General features: G+C 47.5%; 2 protein-coding genes across 3 annotated transcripts; one reads left to right on the top strand and one right to left on the bottom strand.

Annotated features, from left to right (window-relative positions):
• The first annotated feature begins 432 nt into the window (after positions 1-432).
• Positions 433-9,528, top strand: marchf9 (membrane-associated ring finger (C3HC4) 9). The gene is made up of 4 exons (XM_076984474.1): positions 433-2,152; positions 6,819-6,974; positions 7,605-7,797; positions 8,240-9,528. Exons 1-4 carry the CDS (start codon positions 1,814-1,816, stop codon positions 8,572-8,574), a joined length of 1,023 nt encoding a protein of 340 aa, XP_076840589.1. The 5' UTR covers positions 433-1,813; the 3' UTR covers positions 8,575-9,528.
• Positions 9,529-10,476: 948 nt separating this feature from the next.
• hipk1a (homeodomain interacting protein kinase 1a) lies at positions 10,477-25,105 on the bottom strand. Of its 2 annotated transcripts, none has more exons than XM_076983670.1 (16): positions 24,854-25,105; positions 23,171-23,913; positions 22,334-22,707; positions 21,504-21,627; positions 20,722-20,841; positions 20,534-20,620; positions 18,662-18,843; positions 18,129-18,291; positions 17,619-17,823; positions 17,377-17,489; positions 16,263-16,420; positions 15,819-15,968; positions 15,336-15,470; positions 15,013-15,209; positions 14,792-14,919; positions 10,477-13,993 (listed from the first exon to the last, which is right to left on the bottom strand). In XM_076983670.1, exons 2-16 carry the CDS (start codon positions 23,909-23,911, stop codon positions 13,547-13,549), a joined length of 3,324 nt encoding a protein of 1,107 aa, XP_076839785.1. In that variant the 5' UTR covers positions 23,912-23,913; positions 24,854-25,105; the 3' UTR covers positions 10,477-13,546. The 2 variants fall into 2 exon arrangements, with proteins under 2 accessions (XP_076839785.1, XP_076839786.1); XM_076983671.1 differs by having other exon boundaries at positions 16,263-16,417.
• Between the last annotated feature and the right edge of the window lie 1,029 nt (positions 25,106-26,134).

Genomic DNA, 26,134 nt, shown 5'->3' with positions numbered 1-26,134 from the left:
ATTCTTAATATTGTCCAACAATATTGTGCTGGATAGCTTTAGTGGTATTGTGAAAACTCATAATAATCGCTATTTTAGTATGTCATAATCTGAAAGCTTCAATCTCTGTCCCTTTGTAAAACAGTGTTAAGCTGCCCAACATTCATTTTTTATTTAGCAAGACATGCACTTATATTACCACGTGTTATAGCCTATTAAATGTATGCAATTGGTGAGCGTCAAAAATCAATTCTGATCGAATTTTAGTGTTGGCATTATGGTCTCTTACTGGAATTATTACTTGTGTTATGGTATTTTCAAGGACACTATTATACATTTAGCGTATGGGAAATCAATGGTCAGTCTCTTTGGAGTACAGATTGACCTGACCTAATAGTTCAACCATCATAATTTCTACCGACCGATTGCGATTGAGCCCCTTTTGCGCGCTCCCGTTTGTAGACGATCGGTTGTATTTCCCGCGTTCCATCTACACGTGGTCAATGCGTCACGAGAGATCAGCACCTCGGACAGCGGCGCCTGTCAAATACGCCCGAAATTCGGTGGAATTTCCCTCTTAACGACTGAAGCGGAAGAACGTGGTGAAGGAAAAATGCGTGCTAAAGAATACATGTGATCGGGCATCGACACGCCTTGCACGCCAGGGCTGTGTTGATTCAGTCGGTAAGACGTCCATTTCGACGGAGAATGCGAGGGGAGCAAGCTCACTAGCCTACGATGATGTTGCCATCAGCAGCATTTGCCTTGCACTAATACTCACGTTGGATGTATAGCCATCGGACCGAACCTATAAAGGAACAGTAGCGACTCCGTTTTTTTGTGTGTGTGTCCTTTATTTTGTATTTCTACGGGCCCCATCTTTTTTTGAGCATTACACGGAATCATCGGTTCGCTGGAAAGGGGGATGGACATTAAATGGATCCAAGATGCGGGGATATTTTAACGAGCTTTGGCCAGTTCTCTCGTCGTTTTTAAAATGCCGACCCGATGCATCCTGAGTCCGTCGGGTGGAAGGTGGTATCGAAACATGTCCGTATACGTCGATGGAAATGTGGTCAGGAAACGATCTGAAATATTCGTCATGATCAAGTAATTGCGATGGCACCGATGAACAGTTATAAGAGACTATACGAATCCGATCGAGTCCCACTTCCAGTCTGTTTTACGTGCCGTTTTGAATTATGCTCCGGAGAAGACACGACTGTGTTGCTGTGAGGACGAGGTCTTTTCGTTTTTTAGAGTCCATTTTTGTACGCTCTGTTTCCGATCCTTCGCCTTCTCTCTCGTTCAGGCTTCTACTTTCTGATAGCTGGATAAGATTTCCTCCCCTTTAATCCCGGGGCGATGACCTGACGTCTATTTACAGTAATAACATGGGACAGAGACTTTAGGAGACTCTTTAAAATTGGCATTGTCGTTAAGCCCGTCGTAGGCGGCCACACTAACTGGTGTTAGTCGTGCATTTAGACACAAGATTTATAAAGAACATCGGTGTTTTCAGGGAAAGACTCCCTCATCCGCACTAACAGAGACATGTGCCATTAAACAGAAAATACAAAGACATCGTAACGTAGTCTGGATAATTTTCTGTAATATTACTGTGATCCCCCAGAACTGTTCCTGCAGAAGCGCATTTAAAGCATGTAGGCTAATTGTAACAACAGTAATATGCCTGCAAAGGACAACTAGATAACCACCACAATAATACCAGATCAACAATAACATCAACAATAATAACAACACTATTCTTTGAGCACAACAATTCGTTCGTTTGATTTCACGCGTGGCACACGACGTACACATGTAGTCAAAGATGTTCAAGAACCGGATCCGCATGTTTCTTAACGAACTGAAGGTACTGGTTTTCATGCGATCCGGTTCTAGACAGCCTGACACAGACGTAGACCAAAACAGACGATCCACCATGAGGGGTCTCGGTATGGGCGGCTGCGGATGGCCGGCCTTTGTGGACTGCTCTACCCAGGACGACGAGGAGGAGTACTATGGGAGCGATCCCAGGCCCAGAAGCCTGGCGTTTGAGGAGAAGGAGCCCAAGCTGCAGGCGGGCCTGGACACCGTCTCCCTGACCAGCAGCGCGGGGAGCGGCATGCGAACCCCACAATGTCGGATCTGTTTTCAAGGACCCGAGCAGGTAATCTAGCTACGCATTTTATTAGTCACCAAACCCATCGCCTCGAGTCTGTTTATCCTAGCCCGAGTCCAAATGCTTCATATTAGATATTCTATCACCAAGTACCTGCTCACAGTCTTTTTCCCCCCTGGTTCTGCTTCGATGAGTCAGACAAAGACGGGACGTTCAGGCCTGTAATAAAACGGGCTCCTTTGTTTATAGGTTGGGTTGTCCAGCCTATTTGAGTTTGTCGTGTTCTTTGCCAAAACCTGTCTGCGTGTCTTCAGATGCCACTTTGTCCGCCAGTTTACCTGTCTAACGCTTTTTATGCCAGGATCCCGTCGGCAACAACAGGACTAAAGCGGTCATGTGCGAGAGGACGTGGAGCTGTAGCCGCTTTTAATTGCGTTTTTCGTCTCTTTAATTTTAGCTGCTCATTATGTTGATATTAGAGGGATCAAAGACAGGTCCATGACATGAACGTGCTTGTATACCAGTACTGAACGGCCCAGGACCTTTTATGAACCTAATAATCAGAAAGCTAAAAAACTTATAGCCTTTTATCTGATCTGATTCATCTGTCATAAACTCCACCAAATTCACACACACTGTTAATGGGGCTATTTAGTCTAATAGGTTGGACATTAAATGTGGATGTCCACACATTAAATCCAGAAACACACACTGTATACTATGGCCTTACAGCCATATTCTTGTTTTTTTGTTTCTTTTTTAAAAAGAATTTATTAATTTAATCACTGATGGTCGTTTTTTAACCTAGAGACCAGGGTGAAATGGCCCATCATGATGATTTGAAGCAGTGTGCCACCGATGTTGTGTTCTTTCTATGTGAAGCCGTGAGTCGTGGGTGATAACATCGTCTGGACATGTTGCACAGTTGGACTGCTGTCAGCCTTCCAGCTCTGGAGCTCTGGCATGTTTACAAGTGCTGCCATGAAGGCAGAAGACCAGAGCTGGTTCTGTGGGTCAGACCTTCTCCACACAAGTGTTCAGCGCTGCAGTAAAGATGCACCATATACGTGCAAAATGTTCAAGTCTTGAGGGCTGATATCGAGGATGTTTTATTCACGTCTATGTAGGTTGACTTGCGTTCTCGCCAGGTCGCTGCGAGACCTCGCCTCAGAGTCCTCTCCTGGATGCTGCACAGGATTATGGGCAACACGGTGGCTGGTTGCTGGATGTTAAGCAAAGCGGGGCCCGTGAAGCTAGTTACTGCAGGGGTATTATGGAGGCCTCATGTGCAGACACTCTGGTGACGTACCAACACTTTTGGTAACTTTGCCGTTGTCAGATCAGACTAAAACCCAGTTCTCCAGTTAGAAGAAATGGAATCATAACATCTTTCGAGCATGTTGGAGAAACGTCTTTGGTACTCATATACAATGATAGAGAAGACAAAGAAACCCTGGGGAATCATCTTTAAAAAGCATTAGACATTAATCTGTGAAAAACATTATACTGGAGATACTCAGGGGCTGTTTGTGATGTAGTGCTTTTTCATCTCTTCTAAATTTCATTTCAGCCTCATGTCTGGCGTCCTTGATTATAAAGCTTTATTTAACAGCTTCCACACCCACAATCTCCATCTTTGATCACTGCTGAACTTTTATTGAGTTATCCAGATAAGTCACAGCAGGTGAGAAACTCCCGTCTCTCCTGTGTCCCCCAATTATCTCTACAAACACGATTAGCCACTGAATGGGACGGGGTGGGATATCAATCCTCATTAACTAACTGTCATATCTGTCAAGGCCTACAGAAGGACAGGCAAAGAGAAACCCCTCTGATCCCTGCTCATGTTTTGTGTAAATGGGGTACTAGTTTGAATACAGTTAGACATAGTATATCAGACAGTTTTAAATGTTACTATTTAAAAAATGTTTTAAAAATACTGTAATATAGTAAAAAGGAACATCGGAGCAAAGCAGGAAAAGAAGAGGGAAACATTTTCTATAATTGATTCTCTCAAAAGGAGATATGATTTGTATGCGCAGTCCTTTCTCCTGACCTTTCTCTAATAAAACACCAGAGTATAGAGTTTATTTGGCTTCTTTTTTGGGTGTCAGAGGTGAGGATTGTGTATGTCATTTTTACCCAGCATGCCTGCTTTCTGGCTGTGGTTACTCACACTCTGAAATCTGACCTTAGCACTCCAACACAGCCTCGCCACAAAGGTAGAGCAAGAATGGAGAGAGCAAGAATAACACCAGGATGATTCAGCGAACTTGTCAACAACAGAATGTTTGTGGAAACACTGTGAGTTTTGGGAGAAAAGTGGGCTAATTGGTGAGAGTGCACTGGCAACGTGACACTGTCTGCTAAGCTCATATAGGGAGCTTAATGCTCTCGGACTGACGGACTTGATGGAATATAAGCGGCCGGCTCTTGTGTTGATTTCATTCCATCCCCAGTTCCCTTAAACCAGTGATCCCAATTATTTCAGCTTCAAATGAGGTGAAGACGAATAAATCCGCAGGTCAGCACCACACGCTCGGTAGGGAATTTCAATTTTGGGGCACTTGGCAGTTTGGTCACTTTCTCTCATTTCCGGGTGGGTCGGGCTTCAGGACGGTGATGCGCGTTTAACGGATCGATGTCGTTAATGGCAGAGCATCACTTTCCCTCCTCCGTTCTCGTAAGTAGCAGGAGTTTGTGGGCAACTGCTCCATATATCCTCCATCCATTTGCCTTTTTCTTTGGGCTCGTGGTCTTTGTCCCAAGACCGCATCGACCCCCCTGCCTTCACCCCCCACTCAACCCCCCCCCCCCCCCCCCATTCATTCTTTCACCTCGTGCATTTCCTCTTACGCTAGCATTTGCACTGAGCCTAGTAAATACTTTCTTGACATCCCTCTGAATGTGAGCGTTAAAACGGGTGCCGTGTGCCACTGAAGCATATTTTATATAGTCCTGCTCCTCGCCTGCTTTCTGGTAGAGTCAGCAGAGTGTTTTATGATTACATCACTATGAAGCGTTGGATCAATAATCCCTTCAGGCTTTGGTTATTTTCTCGTTGTGTCCTACACACCCACTCGCGGACACGGGTCAGTTTCATCCATTTCACTCGGATCTAATGTCAGAGGGGATGTCCTGAGTGACTGTGCTGGTTAATGGCGATGATCAACCTGTCTGCTTTTGTAGCTCTTTGAAGATCTTTACATTTCAAGCACGCCGGGAGGGCAGCGGGTTTCCTTGAAGTCATTCTGATTGGTTAAAGCAGGAAATGGTCATCAAATCAGTGAAAACCTTGAATGTGGTTTCCTTAGTAAAGACGATAACAGCAGAGCAAAGCATCAAGAAGTGCCAGAAGTGCCAGAATCGTATGTTGTGCCGGCGTGTGTTGTATAGTGTAGATATGAATGACACTCCCGATCAATGCGGTGTATTAAATAAAGGGACCGACATCCTTTCTGTGCAGTGATTTGCTGTAGACGAAAGGTGCATTCACACTACGTCTCCTTTACATTCACCGTCTCGATGTTCTTGTGGCTCTGGCCCACACAGGAGAGACGTCTCCGTCACGTCTCCGTGTCTCTCAAAGCCAGCGCAGATTCTCACACAAAAAGAGAGCAACACACACACGGAAAACATTTAGTTTTCCATCGCAGCGGCTTGTGGGATCCTGAGCCCGAGGTGCCGTAGCCCTGCGTGCGTCTCTCTGCAGGTGCACTGGGGGCTGGTATCGATCAGTTGTTTGGGTGAGGAGAACACGAAGGGTTCTCAGAGGGTTCTCCTCTCATTAACTCCTGCTCTCCTCCTCACTGCTCCACCACCCGCCAAACAGCCGCCGGCCCGTACGCACGTCAGCTGCGGCCGTTACAGCATCCATCGATTCACCGCCTGAATGCCTTAACACCTCATTTACATAAACCGGGTCGCTCCGACGACCCAGACTGCATCTGCTTACTCCTAAAGGTCACCGAGTCCTTACGCGAGAGACAAAATATGGGACGCTATATTAAACCTACGAAAGGACATAAACCCGTTGCGGTACGGTTGTTCGGTTGAAGTCTTCTTGGCCAACAAACGGCTCAGATCGAAGGGCCCCGCGGAAGCTTTGAGCTGGGAGCGCGTCTGTGAGCTGGGAGCGCGTCTGTGAGCTGGGAGCGCGTCTGTGAGCAGGAGCGCGTCTGTGAGCAGGAGCGCGTCTGTGAGCTGGGAGCGCGTCTGTGAGCTGACGCTCGCGTACCTGGCGCTACGTGTGATGTGCTCGTCTTACCCGACTGCGTCTGAAAGGAAGCAGACGCACGTTCCTCCAGGCTAGAGCAGCAAGTCAGAATCTCGCGCCTTAAAAATCAGGCTCAACGGCGTAGCTGCATATTGCTGCAGTGCGTGCAATATGTTGGGTTTTTATGCTGACCTTTAATTTAGGATTGTTAAAGGATTTAGACGGGAAGGGAAGTGGTCCTACATCAGTATTTATTGGAAACATCTACTCTAGCCTAACAATATCTGGCTGGAAGATATCGTACACTCCGTCCTCCTGTGTCTAGATTTTAAAGGTATAAATATTTGGTAAATAAATCCCAAAAACGAAATCTTCATTAATGTGTTTGTGAAGCCTGACTGCTGCTATTATGCGTCTGAGTCGAAGAGCTCTGGCCTGTATAAACATAAAATATTGTTGATGTATTTGATCGTGTTGTGTTCTCTCTCTGTACACTAGGGGGAGCTGTTGAGCCCGTGTCGCTGTGACGGCTCGGTGCGCTGCACCCACCAGCCCTGCCTGATACGCTGGATAAGCGAGAGGGGATCCTGGAGCTGTGAGCTCTGTTACTTCAAATACCAAGTGCTCGCTATCAGCACTAAGAATCCCTTGCAGGTAAGAAACAGCATGAGTCACATTCAGGAAAAAAAAAAAGCTTCCGTTTGGAATAGTCCATGTCGTAGGGGTGCGCGTTTGTGAGGGATGTTCTCAGAAGGATGCTTCTGCCCCTGCATAATGGGTTGCTGTTTGTCACGGCTGTTTAACCACGTCTTCAGCATTACTCGTTCTTTTAGTAACATTAGCTCACGGATTTGCTGTGTAAAAGTGAACCGGGAAAGTGAGACAGGGTTTATGTTCCTTTTGCTTGGACCCCCCCAAGCCCTGCAATTAGGAAAATGACTCATTCCTTAGCTTTAGGTTACCCACCATTAACACCAGAAATGCCATTCAACTTCAGAAATGGCAGCACATTGTGACTGCTAACACACTGCTGCACGTCATAATATTACCAACAATTATATTCAGCTGTTAATTAGCAGCTGTTAAACCTGTAGTTCTGATTAAATTCCTCACAATTTACCATGTGGACGTGTAATCCGGCCCTGTGCTGTGCTCTGACCCCCCCCGTGTCACCCTGATCCCCCAATGCCACCCTGACCCCCCCGTGCCACCCCGACCCCCACATTGCCCCTCTGACCCCCCCATTGCCCCCCTGACCCTCACCTTGCCTCTCTTCCCCAACAGTGGCAGGCCATCTCGCTGACGGTGATCGAGAAGGTGCAGATCGCGGCCATCGTGCTGGGTTCGCTCTTCCTCATCGCCAGCATCTCGTGGCTGGTGTGGTCCTCGCTCAGCCCGTCCGCCAAGTGGCAGCGGCAGGACCTGCTCTTCCAGATCTGCTACGGCATGTACGGCTTCATGGACATCGTGTGCATAGGTGAGCGGTACCGCGCTCGGGGCGCGCGCACGCGTGTGTGTGTGTGTGTGTGTGTGTGTGTGTGCGAGCGGGCGTGTGTGTTTTATGCACTTGTTACCATTGTACAATGCAGCACTAAAATGCTGCAAAAATAGTTTCCATTTTAATTCAGATGTTTAACTAATGTCCTGAAACATCTTCAGGTCCAAGATCAATTATGTAATTAGATGGGAATTATAATTAATATACAGAGCAGTCTAAAATGCAGGTCATATTCACCAGTTCACAGTGCTTTTCCTTTTGTTTCACATTTACTGAGTCCCGTTAAGTATTTTATGTTTCTTAAACCATGATGGCAAGATTGTAATCTAAGTAATCTTATTTAATACAAAGTAGTTCTGCACTGTGTATTGTATTATACATGAGCTGATCTTTATCTGACCTAATCCTTATTTTCTCCCAGGCCTCATCATCCACGAGGGCTCATCTGTGTACAGGATCTTTAAACGCTGGCAAGCTGTCAATCAGCAGTGGAAAGTGTTGAACTACGAGAAGGCGAAGGACTTGGGCGACCCGATCAGCAGCGGGGGCAAGGCCGGGACCCGCGGGTCGCGCGCGAACCCGCACGCGCTGCCCGGCGGCAGCAGGGGAGGGCAGCGCGTGCGGAGGCTCAGGACTCTGCTCAACCACCACTGCGGCTACACCATACTGCACATCCTGAGCCAGATCCGGCCCAGCGACGGCCGCCTCGGCACCGCCGCTAACCGCGAGGTGGTGATGCGGGTCACGACGGTATGAGACGTGAGCTCGAGCGCGTCGACGCCGAACGCTTTGGCGGTTCTTCGGGACCGAGGACTTCACGACCGGAGCCGAACTATTGGCCCGGAGCCACAGCCGGGTCACGTCTCAACGGACAAGGTCTTGCTTCCGAAATGCATAACCGAGAAGAGAGAACTTCAAGATGCTGACATGCATTAATAAACATTGGAATTACATGGTTCATAAACAGAAATGGAAAACAAAGAAAAAAAAAACCTTTCTCTTGTGATCTAACACACGACTGCATTTCTATTTCGTTCCTTCTCTGGTGTGGTTTTCTACCAGTATGGTTTTTACTATGTTTCATTTTCTAAAGGGGGTATGGTTTACTGACTGAAACTGCTGTCCTGCATATATGATGATTTCAAAAGGACCGACATGGTGATGTTTACGAATGCTTCTGAAACGCAGGAAAAACAGTCCTAACCAAACAGTAACAACACACAACAACCAGGGAACAAGTGGTTCTTTACAATATACCGATGAATTCATTTGACAAAAATACAAGAAGGGGTAGGGTGCAATAAGAAATAAAGGATTACACAGAGTTAAGAACATTAATATTTAAAGGATTTGATCTCTGCAATAAAGATACCTGTACATTTTACAGTGAACTTTGCATGAGGGTAAAGTTTAACGCCTCGATGTGCGGACATGATGAATCTGTTTTATCCAGAATGGTGCTCGTTTTAATAAACACTGCTATTCATCAGGTGTTCGTGAGGTACGTAATCTGTAACTATATGAAACCTGGTGTTTTCTGATCACAAGAACTGGTCTGGTCAAACAAACTGTCCAGGAAACATGATTAACAGATCAGGTAACTATTTTTTCCAAGAAACCATTTAAATACTACCCATATGTAAACAGCCCAGTAAGCTCTGACCGGTCCTGCTGAGAGAGGAGAATTAAAGAGACACGCCCAGTAAAGGAAGAGAAGTAATTGTGACAGTCAATTTAATCAAAGGCTGCAATTCTCATGATGAGCAAAGCAATCTTACTGTCCTTTCACCATAAGCAAACGCACAAGCTTTGAAATACAGTGAATTTAGCTTCTTAAGTGATCAGAAAAGGTGTTTTTATGTGTGATTTATTATTTTGATGCTGGAGCTCTGTGGCCCTACACCTGACCCACTAAAACACCTGAACATTTGTTCAGGTGTATTAGGGTGAATCTCAAAGTAGCAGATCTATGTATGGCGTTGGACACAAACGCTTTCATAACTCATTTGCATTTTCACAAATGGGATTTTTATAAAGACTGTCAGGCTGTTTTCAAGATTTTTCATTAAAATGATGATTTCTAGCACGTGTGATGGTTTCACAACCATCAGCAACAGATAACCCGCAGCCTTTTGCCACCTGACTGGATCCTTTCACATGTCGCATGTCTCTGCGCTGGTGTGAAAAGCATGTGGATGGCTGTTAGCTATTTAAATATTCGTTGGTATTTTATTAGCTGCACACCAAGACAGGCGTACCAAACCTTAAACACACCCACCGACACAAATGTAACAGTCCGGCGTTTAAAAAATGGGATCCTCTGGTGGGGGGGGGGGGGTTGGGGGGCGTGACTGTCCTTTAGCCAGCCTGCTGTCATTGGGCCACTGTTGCTGAGGCTGGAGGGGAAGCAGGTTGGGGTGGGCGGGGCTGAGAGAGACAGCCATGAATGTTCACCCAGCGCTGCAGCAGAACGCTCAATGTCACAGTGAAACAGAGACACGGCCCTGCTCAGCCGGCGGAGCCTGTTACAGCGCGACGTTTATATGAAGACCGAGTAGTTCAGCAACACGGAATACTACTCAATTATCAGTAGTACCCATTTAATAGAAAAAGAACAGCAGCAAATGCTAAAGAATAAAAAAGCCCATGCAATTATAGTCACTGTACACCAAAACGTTTATTGTGCGTATACAGTATGTATATTCACCAAGAGTATTTTTGATTGGACCTGTTTTACACTCCACATTGTGACTGAATAGCAGGAACAACCATAATTGCACCAAAGTCTGATTTAATCTAAAAATGAACAAAACAAAACAAACAAACAAAATAAAGCGCACTGTGGTCAACACACAAGGGCTGGGTATCCATAAAGACCGAGGAGCGCTGATCAGAGATCAGACGCCCCCTCTGCTCTTTAGATCACACCTCCACTACCAACAGGTCTATGAACAGCCAGCCTCGATCTACATGCCAGGCAGATTCATGAAACGAACCACACTGAGCACAACACACAGGGCGGACGACACGGCACTAGGCACAGGCCCACTGGAGCGTACACATCCACATTAACCGCGGTGCTGTGATATAAATGGACTACCGTATTAACCACAGCGAGAACTACGTAGCTCATGGGCGTCTGCAGCACACGACTGAACGAAACGCATCAGCCTTCCCAGCGCCACAAGATTTTTACGTTATTATTATTATTTTTTTAAATGCGAGTGCAGATCACGCCTTCAGTTACTCGATTATGGTTTGAGGAGTGAATATGGAACTTTATAAAGGAGGTGAAGATGCACCAGGATTCCTAATAGTGACATGATAGGGAGAAGTACTGGGGGGTGGTGACGGTGTTGGGGCGGTGATGGTGTTTGGGTGGTGGTGATGGGTGCTGTGATGGTGTTGGAGAGGCTGTATATGGGAGTGGTGATGGTGTTGGTGTGTGTTGGAGAGGCTGTGTTGGGGAGTGGTGGTGGTGATGGTGTTGGAGGGATGGGTGTTGGTGTGGTGATGGGGTTGATGGGTGTTGGTGTGGTGATGGGTGTTGGGGTGATGGTGTTGAAGGGTGATGGGTGATGGTGTTGGTGTGGTGATGGTGTTGGTGTGGTGATGAGTGTTATGGTGGTGTTGGTATGTGTTGGTGTGGTGATGGTGTTGGTGTGGTGATGAGTGTTATGGTGGTGTTGGTATGTGTTGGTGTGGTGATGGGTGTTGGGGTGATGGGTGTTGGTGTGGTGATGAGTGTTATGGTGGTGTTGGTATGTGTTGGTGTGGTGATGAGTGTTATGGTGGTGTTGGTATGTGTTGGTGTGGTGATGGATGTATGGGGTTGATGTGGTGATGGGTGTTGGTGTTGAGGGTGATGGCGTTGGTGTTGATGGATGTATGGGGTTGATGGGTGTTGGTGTGGTGATGGGGTTGATGGGTGTTGGTGTGGTGATGGGTGTTGGGGTAATGGTGTTGGAGGGTGATGGGTGATGGTGTTGGTGTGGTGATGGTGTTGGGGTGATGGGTGTTGGTGTGGTGATGGTGTTGGTGTGGTGATGAGTGTTATGGTGGTGTTGGTATGTGTTGGTGTGGTGATGGTGTTGGTGTTGATGGATGTATGGGGTTGATGGGTGTTGGTGTGGTGATGGGGTTGATGGGTGTTGGGGTGATGGTGTTGGAGGGTGATGGTGTTGGGGTGATGGGTGTTGGTGTGGTGATGAGTGTTATGGTGGTGTTGGTATGTGTTGGTGTGGTGATGGTGGGGTAATGGGTGTTGGGGGGGTGATGGGTGTTTGGGGTTGATGGGTGTTGGTGTTGAGGGTGATGGCATTGGGGGTGTTGGTGTGGTGATGGGTGTGAGGAGTGGTCTTGCTTGCAGACTTGGCTTTCTGACGCACTCCTCTTTATGCATTTTGTCTTAACAACGCGGCTGTCTCAAACGTTTGGCTATGTGGTCCTCTTTGACTCTACATAAACATGCATTTAATCAGCACGATATCCATTAACGAACCCAGACTTCAGTCTGGCATTGGAAAAAAACACAACTTAATGAAATACACAGAATATACAATAAAACTTAACAGCTAATATTGTCAAGGGCACTTGTAAATAAAAGGCTTAACAACAATGAATACACAGACAAAAGCAGTTAAAAGAAAAGACAATCCTCCCTTAAAGAGCGTTACTCAGGTTATATGTAACAATCCTCCCTTAAAGAGCATTACTCAGGCTTTATGTAACAATCCTCCCTTAAAGAGCATTACTCAGGTTATATGTAACAATCCTCCCTTAAAGAGCGTTACTCAGGGTATATGTAACCATCCTCCCTTAAAGAGCGTTACTCAGGTTATATGTTAACAATCCTCCCTTAAAGAGCGTTACTCAGGGTTTATGTAACAATCTCTTGTTTACCACTAATGTAGCAAACTGGGTCTCATCATAGACAAAAAGGTCTTGTTGAAACTTACTGCAAAATCTCTTACTGAAGCTAAACACACAATGTATATGTTTATGTGTTTTAAGTGCTGAACAAAACCGAGTTCAAGGTTGGTTATGCTGCTACGTCAGTTAGATACAGATAACCACAGACTGGTCCCATCTCTGAAACAACGAAACAGCCTAGTTCACATAATTTACAAATAGTATTGACACAAAACATGAGCTTTACAAATCTGTCTTATATTTCTGCTTTTTAACATTAATTTAAAATACTAATTGCCAACCACGTGAATGCTTCTGAAATATTTTTTAAACAGAACCCAAAAAATATTTCTCTGCAATAACAGAGTTCACTACAGTTGTAGAAGAATTATCTCCAATTGGCCCAGAATATCCCTCCAAATGAAACCAGAAGTTCAGTTTAAGAGTCAGAAGTTTAAGATCATATAGGAATGAATTAAGAGCTTGACGAGGCCGCGTAAAAGATGTGTAACGCACACACACTGCTGCAGGACTGTTTTCATACAGTTACACCTTCCACGGAATTAAAAACACAACACAATCATTTGTTAAACATCAACCGCACAAAGCATTTGAGCTAGATTTAACTTGCGCGCTAAATTTAACTTATGTGCTACATCGTTTAAAAACAAAATGTTAAAAGTATGCTAAAAACAAACAAAAACGGACAAACAAACAAACAAAAAACAAGCCCAGACACTGCAGTAATGGAGCTGTGTAATTAAGCGGGTTTTTCCACGTATGAATCCCCCATCTCGCCCACGTTCCTCTCGCGGGTTCAGAGGTAAGGGTACTGGCTGCTCTTCCTCTGCCCGAGGGAGTAGGCGGCCCGCGGGTAGGGCTGGCCGGGCAGCTGCTGCTGTTGGTAGGGGGTGGTGGCCTGGCCCATCAGGCCCATGGCGTTGCTTTTCTGCAGCAGGCTGAGGGAGGCGGAGTACGGGCCGGCGGGGCGTGCGTGCCGCCCCGACGTAGCGGTGGAGGAAGAGGAGGAGGAGGACGACGAGGAGGAGGAAGAGGCGGCCGAGTTGTGCAGCTGGTCCACGGCCTGAGAGACGGAGGCCAGGGCGGCGGATGCCGGGTAAGGGTACAGGTCAGGGGCGGAGCTAAATAGAGATGCCTCGTGCAGCCTGTAGGAGTGGGAGGGGCCTGCTGGGGGGTAGGTGGGCTGGCGCCGGAGGGAGCCGCCTCCCGACCTATCATGAGACGACATGACAGACTGCTGGACCTGTGGGAGGAGCCAGGACACAAAATGGCAGTGAGCCGTCAACACTCCCAGCTGAACTACTCTCTGACTAATGGGGTTTTGGGAAAGCTATTCCAGGGTGTGATTTTTACGAGTGAGTCAAGAACAGCACCGCTCACAGACACAAAAGATGTACAAAAACAAGACACAACATACAAGAACTGGAATTTAAACAACTGGTGTACCAACAAACTTCTTTCAACCCTATAAAACACTTAAATAGGCAAACCAGGAAAGAACATGAAGCCAAAAGTGGCCCATTAGAGGGTCTCTGACTACGACTGGTGGGGAACAGGATGCTGGTGCTGCTACTGGGACCAGTGACTTGCTGCTGCTGGGACCAGTGTCCTACTTTTCCTGCAGTGTGCCAACCCTGCTGCACGGCCCATTTAGCTCCATTTAAACACTAATGCCCATCAGGCCTTTAATGCACAAATGCTGGACTTTACAGACAGCGAATACATACAACATACTCTGGCCAACATATACTGTATTCCAGCAAATCAATACACCGGTCAGACTCAAAGATTTGCAATCCGACAGGCCTTCAACACACACCGTCTGCTATAATCTCAAATACACGCACCTAAAGGTTATGCGAGATAAGAAACGTGAGGTACAAAGCACACGATACTAGAAAATGATCTTAAATGAAGCTGATGAGTAGAGTGTGGATAAGACAGCAGAGCGAAGATAAGATTTTCTATGGGCCAGTGTGAAGTGTGTTAGTGTGATGGCAGCTGCAGCATGTGAAGGCAAACTGCTCTACAGACGCTCTACCTGGCTCAGGTTGAGAGGCTGAGACTTGGTGGACGCGGCTCTGTGTCTCTCGGCACCGGGCAGGGCTGCTCTGGCAGGGGGAACAATCGAAGTCTTCTTGGACCGCCCGGAGGCCGCGGCGCTCGACTCTATATGGGGATGTGAGACAATGATTGATGGCTGCGGCCTGTCGACAGAGCCGGAGGGGCGGGAGAGGCGGAGCGCGTGGGTGGAGGACTCACCTGGTGCCACGCCCTCCCAGGGCGGGGCCTTCACCGAGGGCAGGACCACAGCCAGCGACTTGGGCAGGGTGGCGGCGTTCTCCGCGAAGGTGGGCAGGCGCCTGGGGCTGAGCGGGCTGCAGGTGGACGAGTCCGAGTCCTGCGAGTCCTGCACGGTCACGCAGCTGATGACGTCCGCCCGCTGGTTCACGCCGCAGCTGGGGAGGGGCGTTTAGAAACCACGAGGTGAGCAAACAGCAGGGTGACCGTTACGAAGGGATTTGAACAAAACACCGAGCTCAGAGGCACAGGAGGCGGAGCCACGGAGGTCGCGGGGAGGGCACCTGGTGGGCGGGACCTTGGCGTCGTCCTCGTCCTCGGTGTCGCTGGGGATGGTGATGATGCTGACAGCAGGGCTGGGCGTGTCCGAGATGACGATGGGCTGTGATTGGTCACCGTGCGTGGCGGAGGACACGGGCCTGTGACAGGGAGGGCACGGCGGGGTCAGAGGGGCACGGAGGGGTCAGAGGGGCACGTCAACTCTCAACACACGCTGCACACTCGAGTGAACACACTCTGCAGAGACCATCAGCACACTGTGATGGCACTGGGCCATTCAGCCTTAGCTACAACCGCTCTACCAGTACCACTCTGGTCCAGCTCATCATTACGCTAAATCAGAATGGCTTTCATATTGACTTTTTCTCCCCATAATTATAGTGGGGCATGAAGACTAGTGATCACTTGATCACTAGTGACTTAACTAGTGATGTCCCTGCTAGCCTTAACGCTAACCCATCAAAAGTGCAAGAAGAGGCAGGGTGTACCTGGCACGGCTCTCTGCGTGGCGACCTTTTGACCTCTTGATTCCGCCCTGCTGTGCACGGCTACCTGCTGTGCCCATATTCAGGGGCTGAGAGGTCAGGTGGCACCCTTGGGCAGACTCCTGCTGCGTGACATCGCTGCCATGTCGCCCCCTGGTGGACGACAGCGACACTGCACAAAAACCACCAACATTGCTGGTCCAAGACCAGAGCTGCACTCATTAGTACACAGCATAAGAGCTCCGGTCAGACCTGCCAGGCGCTATAAATAATAGAACACCTGTGCCATTGGCTGGCAGGACTAAGAAGGGGGGAGTCCAGTGTTTGAAGCTGTACCAGGTTTTTCCAGCTAAAGAGAACAGAAGGGGTGTGCTGTGTGTGTGTGTGTGTGTGTGTGTGTGTGTGTGTGTGTGTGTGTGTGTGTGTGTGTGAGAGACGGGAACTGACCTCCAGCTGGAGCTGGTGTGGCTGGAGGTGTCGGCCAGCAGAGAGCCCAGGGGGGAGTGGGTGACCACAGGCTGCCCGCTGCCATGGATGGCCATACCTGGCATCTGCTGCCACGCAGAAGGGATGAGGATCTGCTGTGTGCCCGCGGGCCAACCCTGCTACACACACACACACACAGGGCACAATGTACTTAATAACCAAACCCTTCAAACACAGCTGAAAGACATGGTGCATCATGACAGACACGACAAACAAATGCAGCGAGGAGACAGCAGCATGAGTGTGTCCAGCAAGCTCAGAGATGCAGGAGCGCGCACACACACACACACACACACACACACACACACACACACACACACACACACACACACACACACACACGCGACCCTGGAACAGGCCCGAAACAGCTGTGCCGAGCAAAGCCGCCAGACGCCCAGGTACGGGGTCGCTCGGTGGCCGTGGTGCCCAACCCGAACGCTTGTCAAGCTGCTGAAGGTACGACGGATCGACACACAGATCCATGTCACCCACAGCCAGGAAAACAGCTACGATATTCCAACAAGGACAGTGGTCACTCTAGCTAGGCAACAACTCTATTTCACCCATCATCCATAATTCATTTATCGAGCCTTCATGAATTATTAAAGCCGGCGATGTTGCCAAGCTCGTGCCGTCAAGCCGAGAGCCTGGGGCGAGGAAGAGGAGGTGAGGAAGGAGGAATAGCCACAGCCTCTAAAGGGAGAGGAGAACAAGTCTGTGGGGAGCAGAGGGCGTCCCGGGGCGGGCGGGCCTGGGGAGAACAGGGCTGCACTCTGCTCCAGATGCCCTGGTCCCCTGGTGGAGCAGCCCAGTGGCGGGGGCATGGGGTACAGGAGGGTAACTCCCCGTGAGGGTGCAGGGCAGCGACCGTCAGCGGTGCACGGGAGTCCTGCAGGGAACGGAGGGGCACGCGGAAGAGGGAGGAGCTGGGGGAGTTACAACACTGTATGGGGAGGAGGAGGAAGAGGAGGAGGAGGGAGGGGAGGAGGAGGGAGGGAACTTCTCTTACACCACCACCACCACCACGAGAGAGAGAGAGAGAGAGAGAGAGAGAGGGGGGGGGGGGGGGTCACACCTGCGTCAGCATTCCAGGCTGGATGTGCAGTGACTGGGTGGACTGGTTCTGGGGGACCATGGGGACCGAGTTGTCCATCCTCACTGGGTAGTGTTTACCGGAAGACTGAAGCCCTGGTAGGTGAAAGAGCTTTAATCAGCACCTGCAGCTACGGCACTCATCACCATCGCCAATAGTGTGAGTGTGTGTGTGTGTGTGTGTGTTTTCCCACTCATGCTAGGAGGGGTGTGTACAGGCCTGACCTTGTATAGTCGGGGGGCAGACGATGAGGGTCTGCTGGAAGGGTTCGGTCTGGGTGCAGAGCTGGGTGGGCCGGGTCTGCAGAGGAACGCTCTGCTGGGTCAGGCCCGGGATGTTGATGGTGGCCTGCTGATACAGACCCGGCTGGTAGTTGAGCAGAGGGACGTTGCTGCTCAAAGACAGGGACTGGCCACCAGAGGGCGCCATCTGCAGAGAATGAAGGTTGGCGCCTCTGAATCGCACATATCCTCCTTAAACTACCAGAATTTCCTGGCTAGGTAAATTACACGTCAATTTCATGCTTAACTGAATAAAGAGTGATATACATTTTATTACTTTTGAATATCAACTGATTCAGACTTAATTCAATCCTGTTGACTGTTTCAAATCAAACCGGACTGAAAGATATTTGACATTTAACACCAACGGCCAAACAGATCAACATCTTTGACGTAGCCAGTGAAAGGTGGCGGCTGTCTCTGGGGAGGCGGGGCTTGAGCTGGCAGGCCCACCTGGCTGTGTTGGCCGAGCTGGCTGCTGAAGGTGACCGTGAGGTTGGCGGCGGTGCTGGCCCCGCCCCCGGTCCCACCCCCATTGGTGAACAGGCCCTTAGTGCCGTCGAAGCCCGCGCACCTGCGCTTACAGATCTCCATGTTCTGGAAGCAAGACTTTACACTGCACAGAGAGACAGACAGAGAGTGAGACAGACAGAGAGTGAGACAGACAGAGAGTGAGACAGAGAGTCAGTGAGACAGAAAGAGGTGAGTTACAACACTGTGAGAGGAATAGTGATCCCATTTGGATTTCCTTAAAAAGAGCTCTTCGGGGGTTTCTGCTATTTGCATCTCATTTGCATGCAACTGTAGTGTGTTTCCAGTTGGAATTTTTAGCTCCTTGTCTGACCCCAACTACATTTTACACGAAAGAAGCAAATTATGGAGCGCCCAGCCCTGCATAATGATCCGCAAGCAAACCGTCCTGCCGTATCGGAGCTGGAACACAGCTGGACTGTGTGAGACGGAGCGACGGCCCTGTACACACTCACTGTGCACTGTGAGGGAAGTGAAGCAGGTGAGTCATGGTCACAAACGGGTGGTTGAGGGTCTTCATCGGCGTGATCCGTTTGTCTGCATCCAGCGTCAGCATCTTTTTCAGCAAGTCGATGAACTCCCGCCGGTCAGCCTTCTCCGCCAGAACGTCTGTGCCTTCCAGACTGGTCATGTTGACCTGTGTGGGAGACGAACGGGTAGGTTATATTATCCGCCAGCAGAGGGCGCCAATGTGCCTAAGACACTGTTTCAGCAATAATAATCTTTATTTGTATAGCACCTTTCATACATACATGCAACTCAAAGTGCTTTACAAAATAAATAAAAAGAAACATTAAAAGGAAGCAAAGATAAGACAAAAAGAAAATGTTAAAAGAAATTAAAGATAAAAAGGAAACAAACATAATAAAATAATGACAAATTATAAAATAATAATGTAATAAAATAAATATTAAAATAATAAAATGTAAGTAAATAATGTAAAAAACTAAAGTAAATAAGATAATAATAATCTGGAAAACTAATTATAACAGAGTTAGAGTTTCTTAACTAAAAGCAGATCTAAACAGGAAGGTTTTGAGACTCTTCTTGAAGCTATTCAGGGATGAAATGCCTTGGAGTTCCTCAGGAAGAGAGTTCCAGAGCTTAATCTTTAATCAGCTTTTAGGAATCACCAGTAGATTACTGTTTGAAGACCCGAGAGACCTGACTGGAACATATCTAATCATCATTTCACTAAGGTAAAGAGGAGCAAGACCAGGAAGACATTTAAAAACCATCACTAGAACCTTAAAATCTATTCTAAAGCTGACAGGTAACCATTGCAGTGAGTGGAGTGCAGGTGTAATATGATCTCTCTTTCTCCTGCGGGTCAGAACCCTTGCAGCAGCGTTCTGAAGGTAAGAAATAGAGCTCTTTGGAAGAGCAGATAGAAGAGCGTTACAATAATCTAGACTTGATGTGATAAATGCATGGACAAGTTCTTCACTGTCAGCAGGAGAGAGCATATCTCTGATTTAGCGATGTTTCGAAGGTGAAAATAAGCTGTCTTGCATGTAGTCATGATGTGTAATTTGAAGCTGAGCTCATTATCAAAGGTGACACCCAGGTTCTTAACACATAGTTTAGCATTCAGATTCATTTGATTTAAATAAGTCTGGATATCATTCCTTTGTGAATCACTACCAAGAACAAGAACCTCTGTTCAGACATCCATGTCTGTATATCACCTATGCGAGGGGTACTCAAATAGAAATGATGACGGGCCACATTTTATATTTCCATCACTGAAGGGGCCGGTTACGGGGGGGGGGGGGGGGGGGGGGGGGGGAATAGATAGCCCACGGGCCGCAATTTGAGTATGGGGGACCTATGCAGTCAAACAGTGAGCAAATTGATTTTAGGGCTTTAGGTTTTAGAGAAATGTAAAGTTGTGTGCCATCTGCATATTGATGATATCATTAACAAACATGGTTTTAGTTATGTGGTAACAGAAGCATATATAGGTTGAACAGTAACGGCCCAAGAATTGATCCTTGGGGGACGCCACAAGTTATTTTTTTGACATGTGGAGAAAGAGGTACCTAATGCTACATAGTAATCACGCACAGCTAGATGCGATCTAAACCAGTCTAAGACTAAGCCACTAAGGCCTACCCAGCTCTGTAGTCGATCAAGAAGTATTTCATGATCAAGGGTGTCAAAAGCAGCGCTTAAATCTAGCAGAACACAAACAGCACGAACCCTTGAACTCAGAGCCAAGACCTTGCTCTACATGCTCCACCAGGAGCTGGTGCTCTTTGTTCTTCATTTGTATGTCACAGCAGTGATGCAAAGCATGCAATAAGGTACACAAGAGCACAAAAAACCTGCATCATGTCGTCGAGACAGTTGAAAATGTATTTCCGGGCCTCTTTGGACTTGACGCCAAGCTCCGCCTCATGCTCTGAAGGCGTCTGGGGAACGTAGAAGCAGAAAAAAAACATTCAGGTGTACCGTTAGGTGCCATTACAGTTCTCTTATGAACCGAACACATGGCACACGAAGGATGGGGGACCTTGAGTCTCCACAGCGGGTAGCTGGAGTCTGGACCTCTGTGGAAGAAGCGTCCAGTCTTGGTTCCCGCACTCAGGAGATACTCTGCTGGAAGGCCCTGCGTCTGGGAGATGTACCGGATCTGCAGCACACAGGAGGGATGAGTTTATGGTATGATGGGATGACTATTTTTCGTTCATTTATTTTAATGCTGAAGATGAGCTAGTAGAGAGAACTACTCTAACAACCCGAACCCTACATGTCACTACAGCCACAAAGCCACCATGGGTCTGCAACTCTAACATAGTAGAGATGCATTCCTAAAACACCTTGCACTGGACAGCCCTGTGTACTGGGAGCTTCGCTTGGCCCAAATGTTCCACTGTCATGCAAACCTGAGATATCTTCCCACTGCCAGACAGTGTTTCTAGGAGTGGTGTAAAGAGATCTCATTAGATTACCAATTAAAGCCAGCAAACACATCTCAGTCCTAAAGGGCCCACAGATCACACTCTCACATTTGGGTTAATTGTTTTGTTAATTCCCAAAAAAACATTCATAGTCTCTTCCTTGACAGCAATTACGGACCCGCTAACAGGCTGCATAGTTAGAATAAGGGTGGCCATCACCGTTAGCAACACCACTCTTCTTGCAAACAAGATTTATGTCTTCATTACACAGAGAGAAGATTCTGGAAAGGAGGTGGGAGAGCAGACCCTAAATCAGCGCTGTTCCTCAATGCTTCAGAAATAAGGACCGAAGCGTGAGAAAGGCGAAGTTTGGGTCCGAGGCCCGTGGGCTGACCTGATCGTATTCCGATGCCCCGGGATACAGGGGCCAGCCCAGGAAGAGCTCGGCGATGACACAGCCCAGGGACCACATATCGATGGCCTCGCAGAATGGGAGACCCAGGATGATCTCAGGCGCCCTGGACCGAACACACACACACACACACACACCTCCATCATCCTGTCTAGCATGATGTATGTAGCATGATTCTGTAGTTTGTGGTGATTCAAAGGTAATCACTTTAACACAAAGAGTGCTGAGTTAATTCATGAAAATGGAAAAGCTGTAAGAAATATTTTGTTGCCAATTGGTTTCTTTGGGTTAATTGGTAGCACAATACAGGTCTGTGCATTACCCATCTACTACTGTAGTGTAACCTGAATGGAGCCAAGTTCACCAACACATACTGATGTGCTGTTCTCCACTATGTATATACAGAACCCTGTCACTCAATGTGCTACACTGTAATTAATGGTGTAACTACGATGTAACAGTGCAGACTTACCCAGTACTGATATTACCAAAGCCTGCAGCATAAAATGAACCAAAATAAATATTTTTATGTGTGCTGAGAGCATCCTAACTTCTCAGACACTGAAGATATTAGGATATTCATTGTAGTTTGGATAAATTACAACACTCACATTATCCAGTTTAAAATACATCACTTCCAATGGCAATCAAACGCGTTGCAGTTCATCGTAAGGCGTATCACGATTTTACTGAGTAGCCGTGTCACCACAGCCGTCCACAACGGGCAGTTAATCTCTCAAGTACATTTGAGCGGAACCAACTCCTGCAATCGCGCCTTTGTTTCCAATGCAGCCCCAGGCCGCGCCACTCACCGGTAGTATCTGGACTGCAGGTAGGTGGAGCACACGGCCTTGGAGACGTGGCTGGCGGAGCCGAAGTCAATGACCTTGACGCGGTACGGCTGCCTGACGGGGTCCACCAGCATGATGTTCTCGGGCTTGAGGTCGGCGTGGATCAGGCCCAGACTCTTCAGCTTGAGCAGCGCCGTGGCCACCTGCTGCAGCACGGGCCGGATGCACTTCAGCAGCAGCGGGCTGAACTTGCTGTGCTTCAGGAAGTCGTACAGGTTCTGCTCCAGCATCTCGAACACGAGGCACGTGTGGTTCTTGTGCTGGAAGCACTCGTACGAGCGCACGAAGTTGAACTCGTCGGCATTCTCCGTGCTGAGACGGCTCAGGATGCTCACCTGATCAGACGGGGGAAGATGGGACAGGCGTTAAGTCACGTGTGCACGGCTTTCAAGGGCTAATATGCTACGTAATCTCAATACCATCAACCCTTTACTGCATGTCTCCTCTCATTTACTTTCGCTATATTTGCCAGATGCTTTTTTCCAGAGGGAAATGACACATGACCTTTATATGTGCAGATTAATGCTTTCTTAATTGTCACTTCATTATTATTTTTTATGGACATCCAAACAGTCTAGCTGCAAGTCTAGCTAAACATTATTTTTACGGTAACCTCAGACTCTCCTTGTGTTGTCTGAGCTAGTTCGAACAAGTGTGATGATATCAAACATGTATTTTTGTGCTACCCTGGCTGTATACAAACTGCACAGTGTTAGTTAGACGATATCAGCTTATTACAGCCTACAGGGCTACAGTTGATTCTCAGAAGTTTTTTTAAATCAGGCACAATTTTCCCACCTCGATCTGGCCCTGGCGGGCATAGGAAGGGTGATTTTTTAGGATCTTGATGGCGACTATTTCATTGGTGCCGCGCTTCCAACACTTGGCCACCTGGCCAAAAGTCCCACGGCCAAGGAACTCCAGCACCTCGTAGCTGTTGGAGACCGAGCAGAGGATCTCGTGCTGAACTAGCTGGTAGTCGCCCTCGCTGTGGGAGTTGCTGCTTTTAGCCGTGGAGGCAGAGTGCGCAATGGATTGGGTGGCGGCAGTGGCGGCCCCGCCCCCGGCCACGCGGTTGGACAGCCCAGGGGCGGAGAGCTCCTCCAGGATCTGCACGCTGTCGCTGCTGTCCGCCTCTTCACTCTTCCTCTTCAGGCCTCCCCGCTTCTGGTAGGCGTCGCCACGCTGCGAGGCCGACGCCCTGTCTTCACCCCGCCGGCTAGACGAAGATGAAGAGGAGGACGAAGACGACGAAGGTCCCGGGACGCTGCCGGTGCTGTCTGCGGCACGGACCACGGTCTGCTCGCGTGAGGCTCCGGAGGGGGGAAAGACCACGGCAGCTGAGCCATAGTTCGGGTTGAACCCTGAATCCGCGGGCGAGGGCGCCCCCGCATGGCCAGGGCTCTGCAGGTAGTAGCTGCTCTCACCCGCCTGACTGCTCACGTCCCATACGTGATTCTCTAATTTGAGCTTCTTGGAACGGGAGATCCCACTGGATGAAACTGAAGGAGAAGAGAACACCTGGAGCTGGGAGGTCATACCTTCAAGGGAATATGAAGACAGGGACACCCACGACAAGAATGAGAGACTGTTTATTTGAATCTGAATTAGATGTGCCATAATAATAACCAGATACATCAGTTACTACATAGGTTTCCATGCTGAAATTCAGGTTAGTTACAATAGCTGCATTCTGATGGTAAAAACGACCAATCTGAAATCTTATTTAGCTCTCTACGTTAGCTCACTTCATAACCTAATCTTGCTGAAGACAAAGCTGAAGAAAACCAAAACGGAAATAGGTCAGAATCAACCATAAATTCTGTTTTGGTTGCACATCACGCTAGATCGAAATGAGCGGTTTCCATAGATATCAGTTATCCATTCTATGGATTCTTCGTGACATGGCAACAAGGTAGCGGGCAGGTGTGGCGTCACAAAGGGGAATGCAGAACTGCACGCGCTATTAGCATACTAGATCAAATATAAGGTCGTAATGTTTGATGTCAAAGCTCATCACACAAAAGACCAGCAATGTTTTGATTGTGTGTGTGTTTAGGTAGCCAGCTTTAGTGTTTAGTACACACCCCAACACACACACACACACACACACACACACACACACACACCAAACGATCACATTATCAGTACCCATGCATGAAAGCAGTACAATGCCCCAGGACTGTGGTTAATATAGATTAACTGTTTTCACACAAATACAACTTCATAACTAAGTTAGTTAGTACCAAAAGCCAGTTAACTAGCCAGCTAACCCTATTCTAGCCTTAGCTAACCCACACAGCAATTTAACATTAATGGCAGCTCCAGCAAATGGCACGTAGACAGCGAACTAACGTTACTCTGTTGGCACAAAAACGTATTTTGTTACCGCACAAGACATGTAGAAATATATAACTGACCATTTCAGACAAGACAGCTTCCCTGTTAGCCAGCTAGCCTAGCTATACGTGCTAGCGTTACCTGCTTGCGTTGAATTCAGGTCCGACTTGACACTTCTGTGGCCTTTCCCCTGTTAGGCCTCATCGTCTTTTAAAAACGATTCGTATATCCCTCATAAAGTCCATGTGGACTGAGGTTCATTGATCACCTCCACACGGAAACGCTGTTTGTTAAAATACGGACACGGCCACATTATTTCAGCTAGCTGTGCTTGGACGAAGTGGAGTATGTGAGCTAGCAGATGGCTATGGTCCCCAAACAGTGTCAATAGGAACTATCCACAACTCGTGGTGTCATAGGTCGTAAAGTCTTTCTTTAAAGTCAGCACCCTAGCAATTACTCTAGTGCACTTGGCCCCCTAGTGCACTTCGTACATTTCTCCTAAATAATGATTTGTTGATTCTTGCAACTGTTAAATCACACTAATGTTATGTAGCTGATTAATGTAAAACACTGTACTTTTCAGTTCGCCCAGAAATGACTAAACCTGCAGTGTCTGAATGTTTATGCTGAAGCACCTTTCTGTTTTGTGGATTCCACATATACATTAGAATGAAAGGTTGCTCAGTAATGTCTGAAATAGCAAATAACAAAAACATGGGCTACACCACTGAGAGAAACATCCTGGTGTTGTCATAGAGCATAGGTGCAGGTTGGTCATCATAAATGTTTATGAGGGGACATGGTTTATATTTCAAGACATAAACAGACGCCTCATCACACACCTAAGACGCCAAAGCCTGCGAAGTCCATAAGCAAGAATATATAAAGTTTGCACTGTGTGGTTAATTAATCTTTGACTGTGCTAACATATTGTGCTATAACATTTTGCATTTACTTGGATTTTGATAACAGAAAATACATTGTTAATACATGAATATATCTTAATAGACATAAATTTGCAATCACTACAGAATGTAGCCATAAATATATTTTTTCTTTACATTCCATATAGTTTTACATGAGAACAATCCACTATTTTTAAAATATTGTTTATAAGAATAAACTTGATGCACACACACACTTGTAGACCAAAATATAGAAGTATTCATCAATGTCCCAACAACTGACATTTCAAAGGGACATCCTTGAGAAGAAATTCTACCTGTTGAGCCGTTTAGACGGTAGGGCATTCATCTTCTCAGCCCTTGTAAGGGGAGATTGAAAATCCTTCTGAATGCTCCAATATAGGTGATGAGAAGAAAGCTGAAAATTCTCCCACAAAATAAGGCATTACCAGGTAAAATGTTCAAATAAAAAATATATCTCATCAATCTTTCTGTGAACAGATATTTTAATGAC

The sequence above is a fragment of the Brachyhypopomus gauderio genome, chromosome 21, assembly GCF_052324685.1.
Source record: "Brachyhypopomus gauderio isolate BG-103 chromosome 21, BGAUD_0.2, whole genome shotgun sequence".
Taxonomy (NCBI): Eukaryota; Metazoa; Chordata; class Actinopteri; order Gymnotiformes; family Hypopomidae; genus Brachyhypopomus; species Brachyhypopomus gauderio.
The sequence above is the reverse complement of the archived record's forward strand: the minus strand, read 5'-3'. Positions and strand labels throughout refer to the sequence as shown.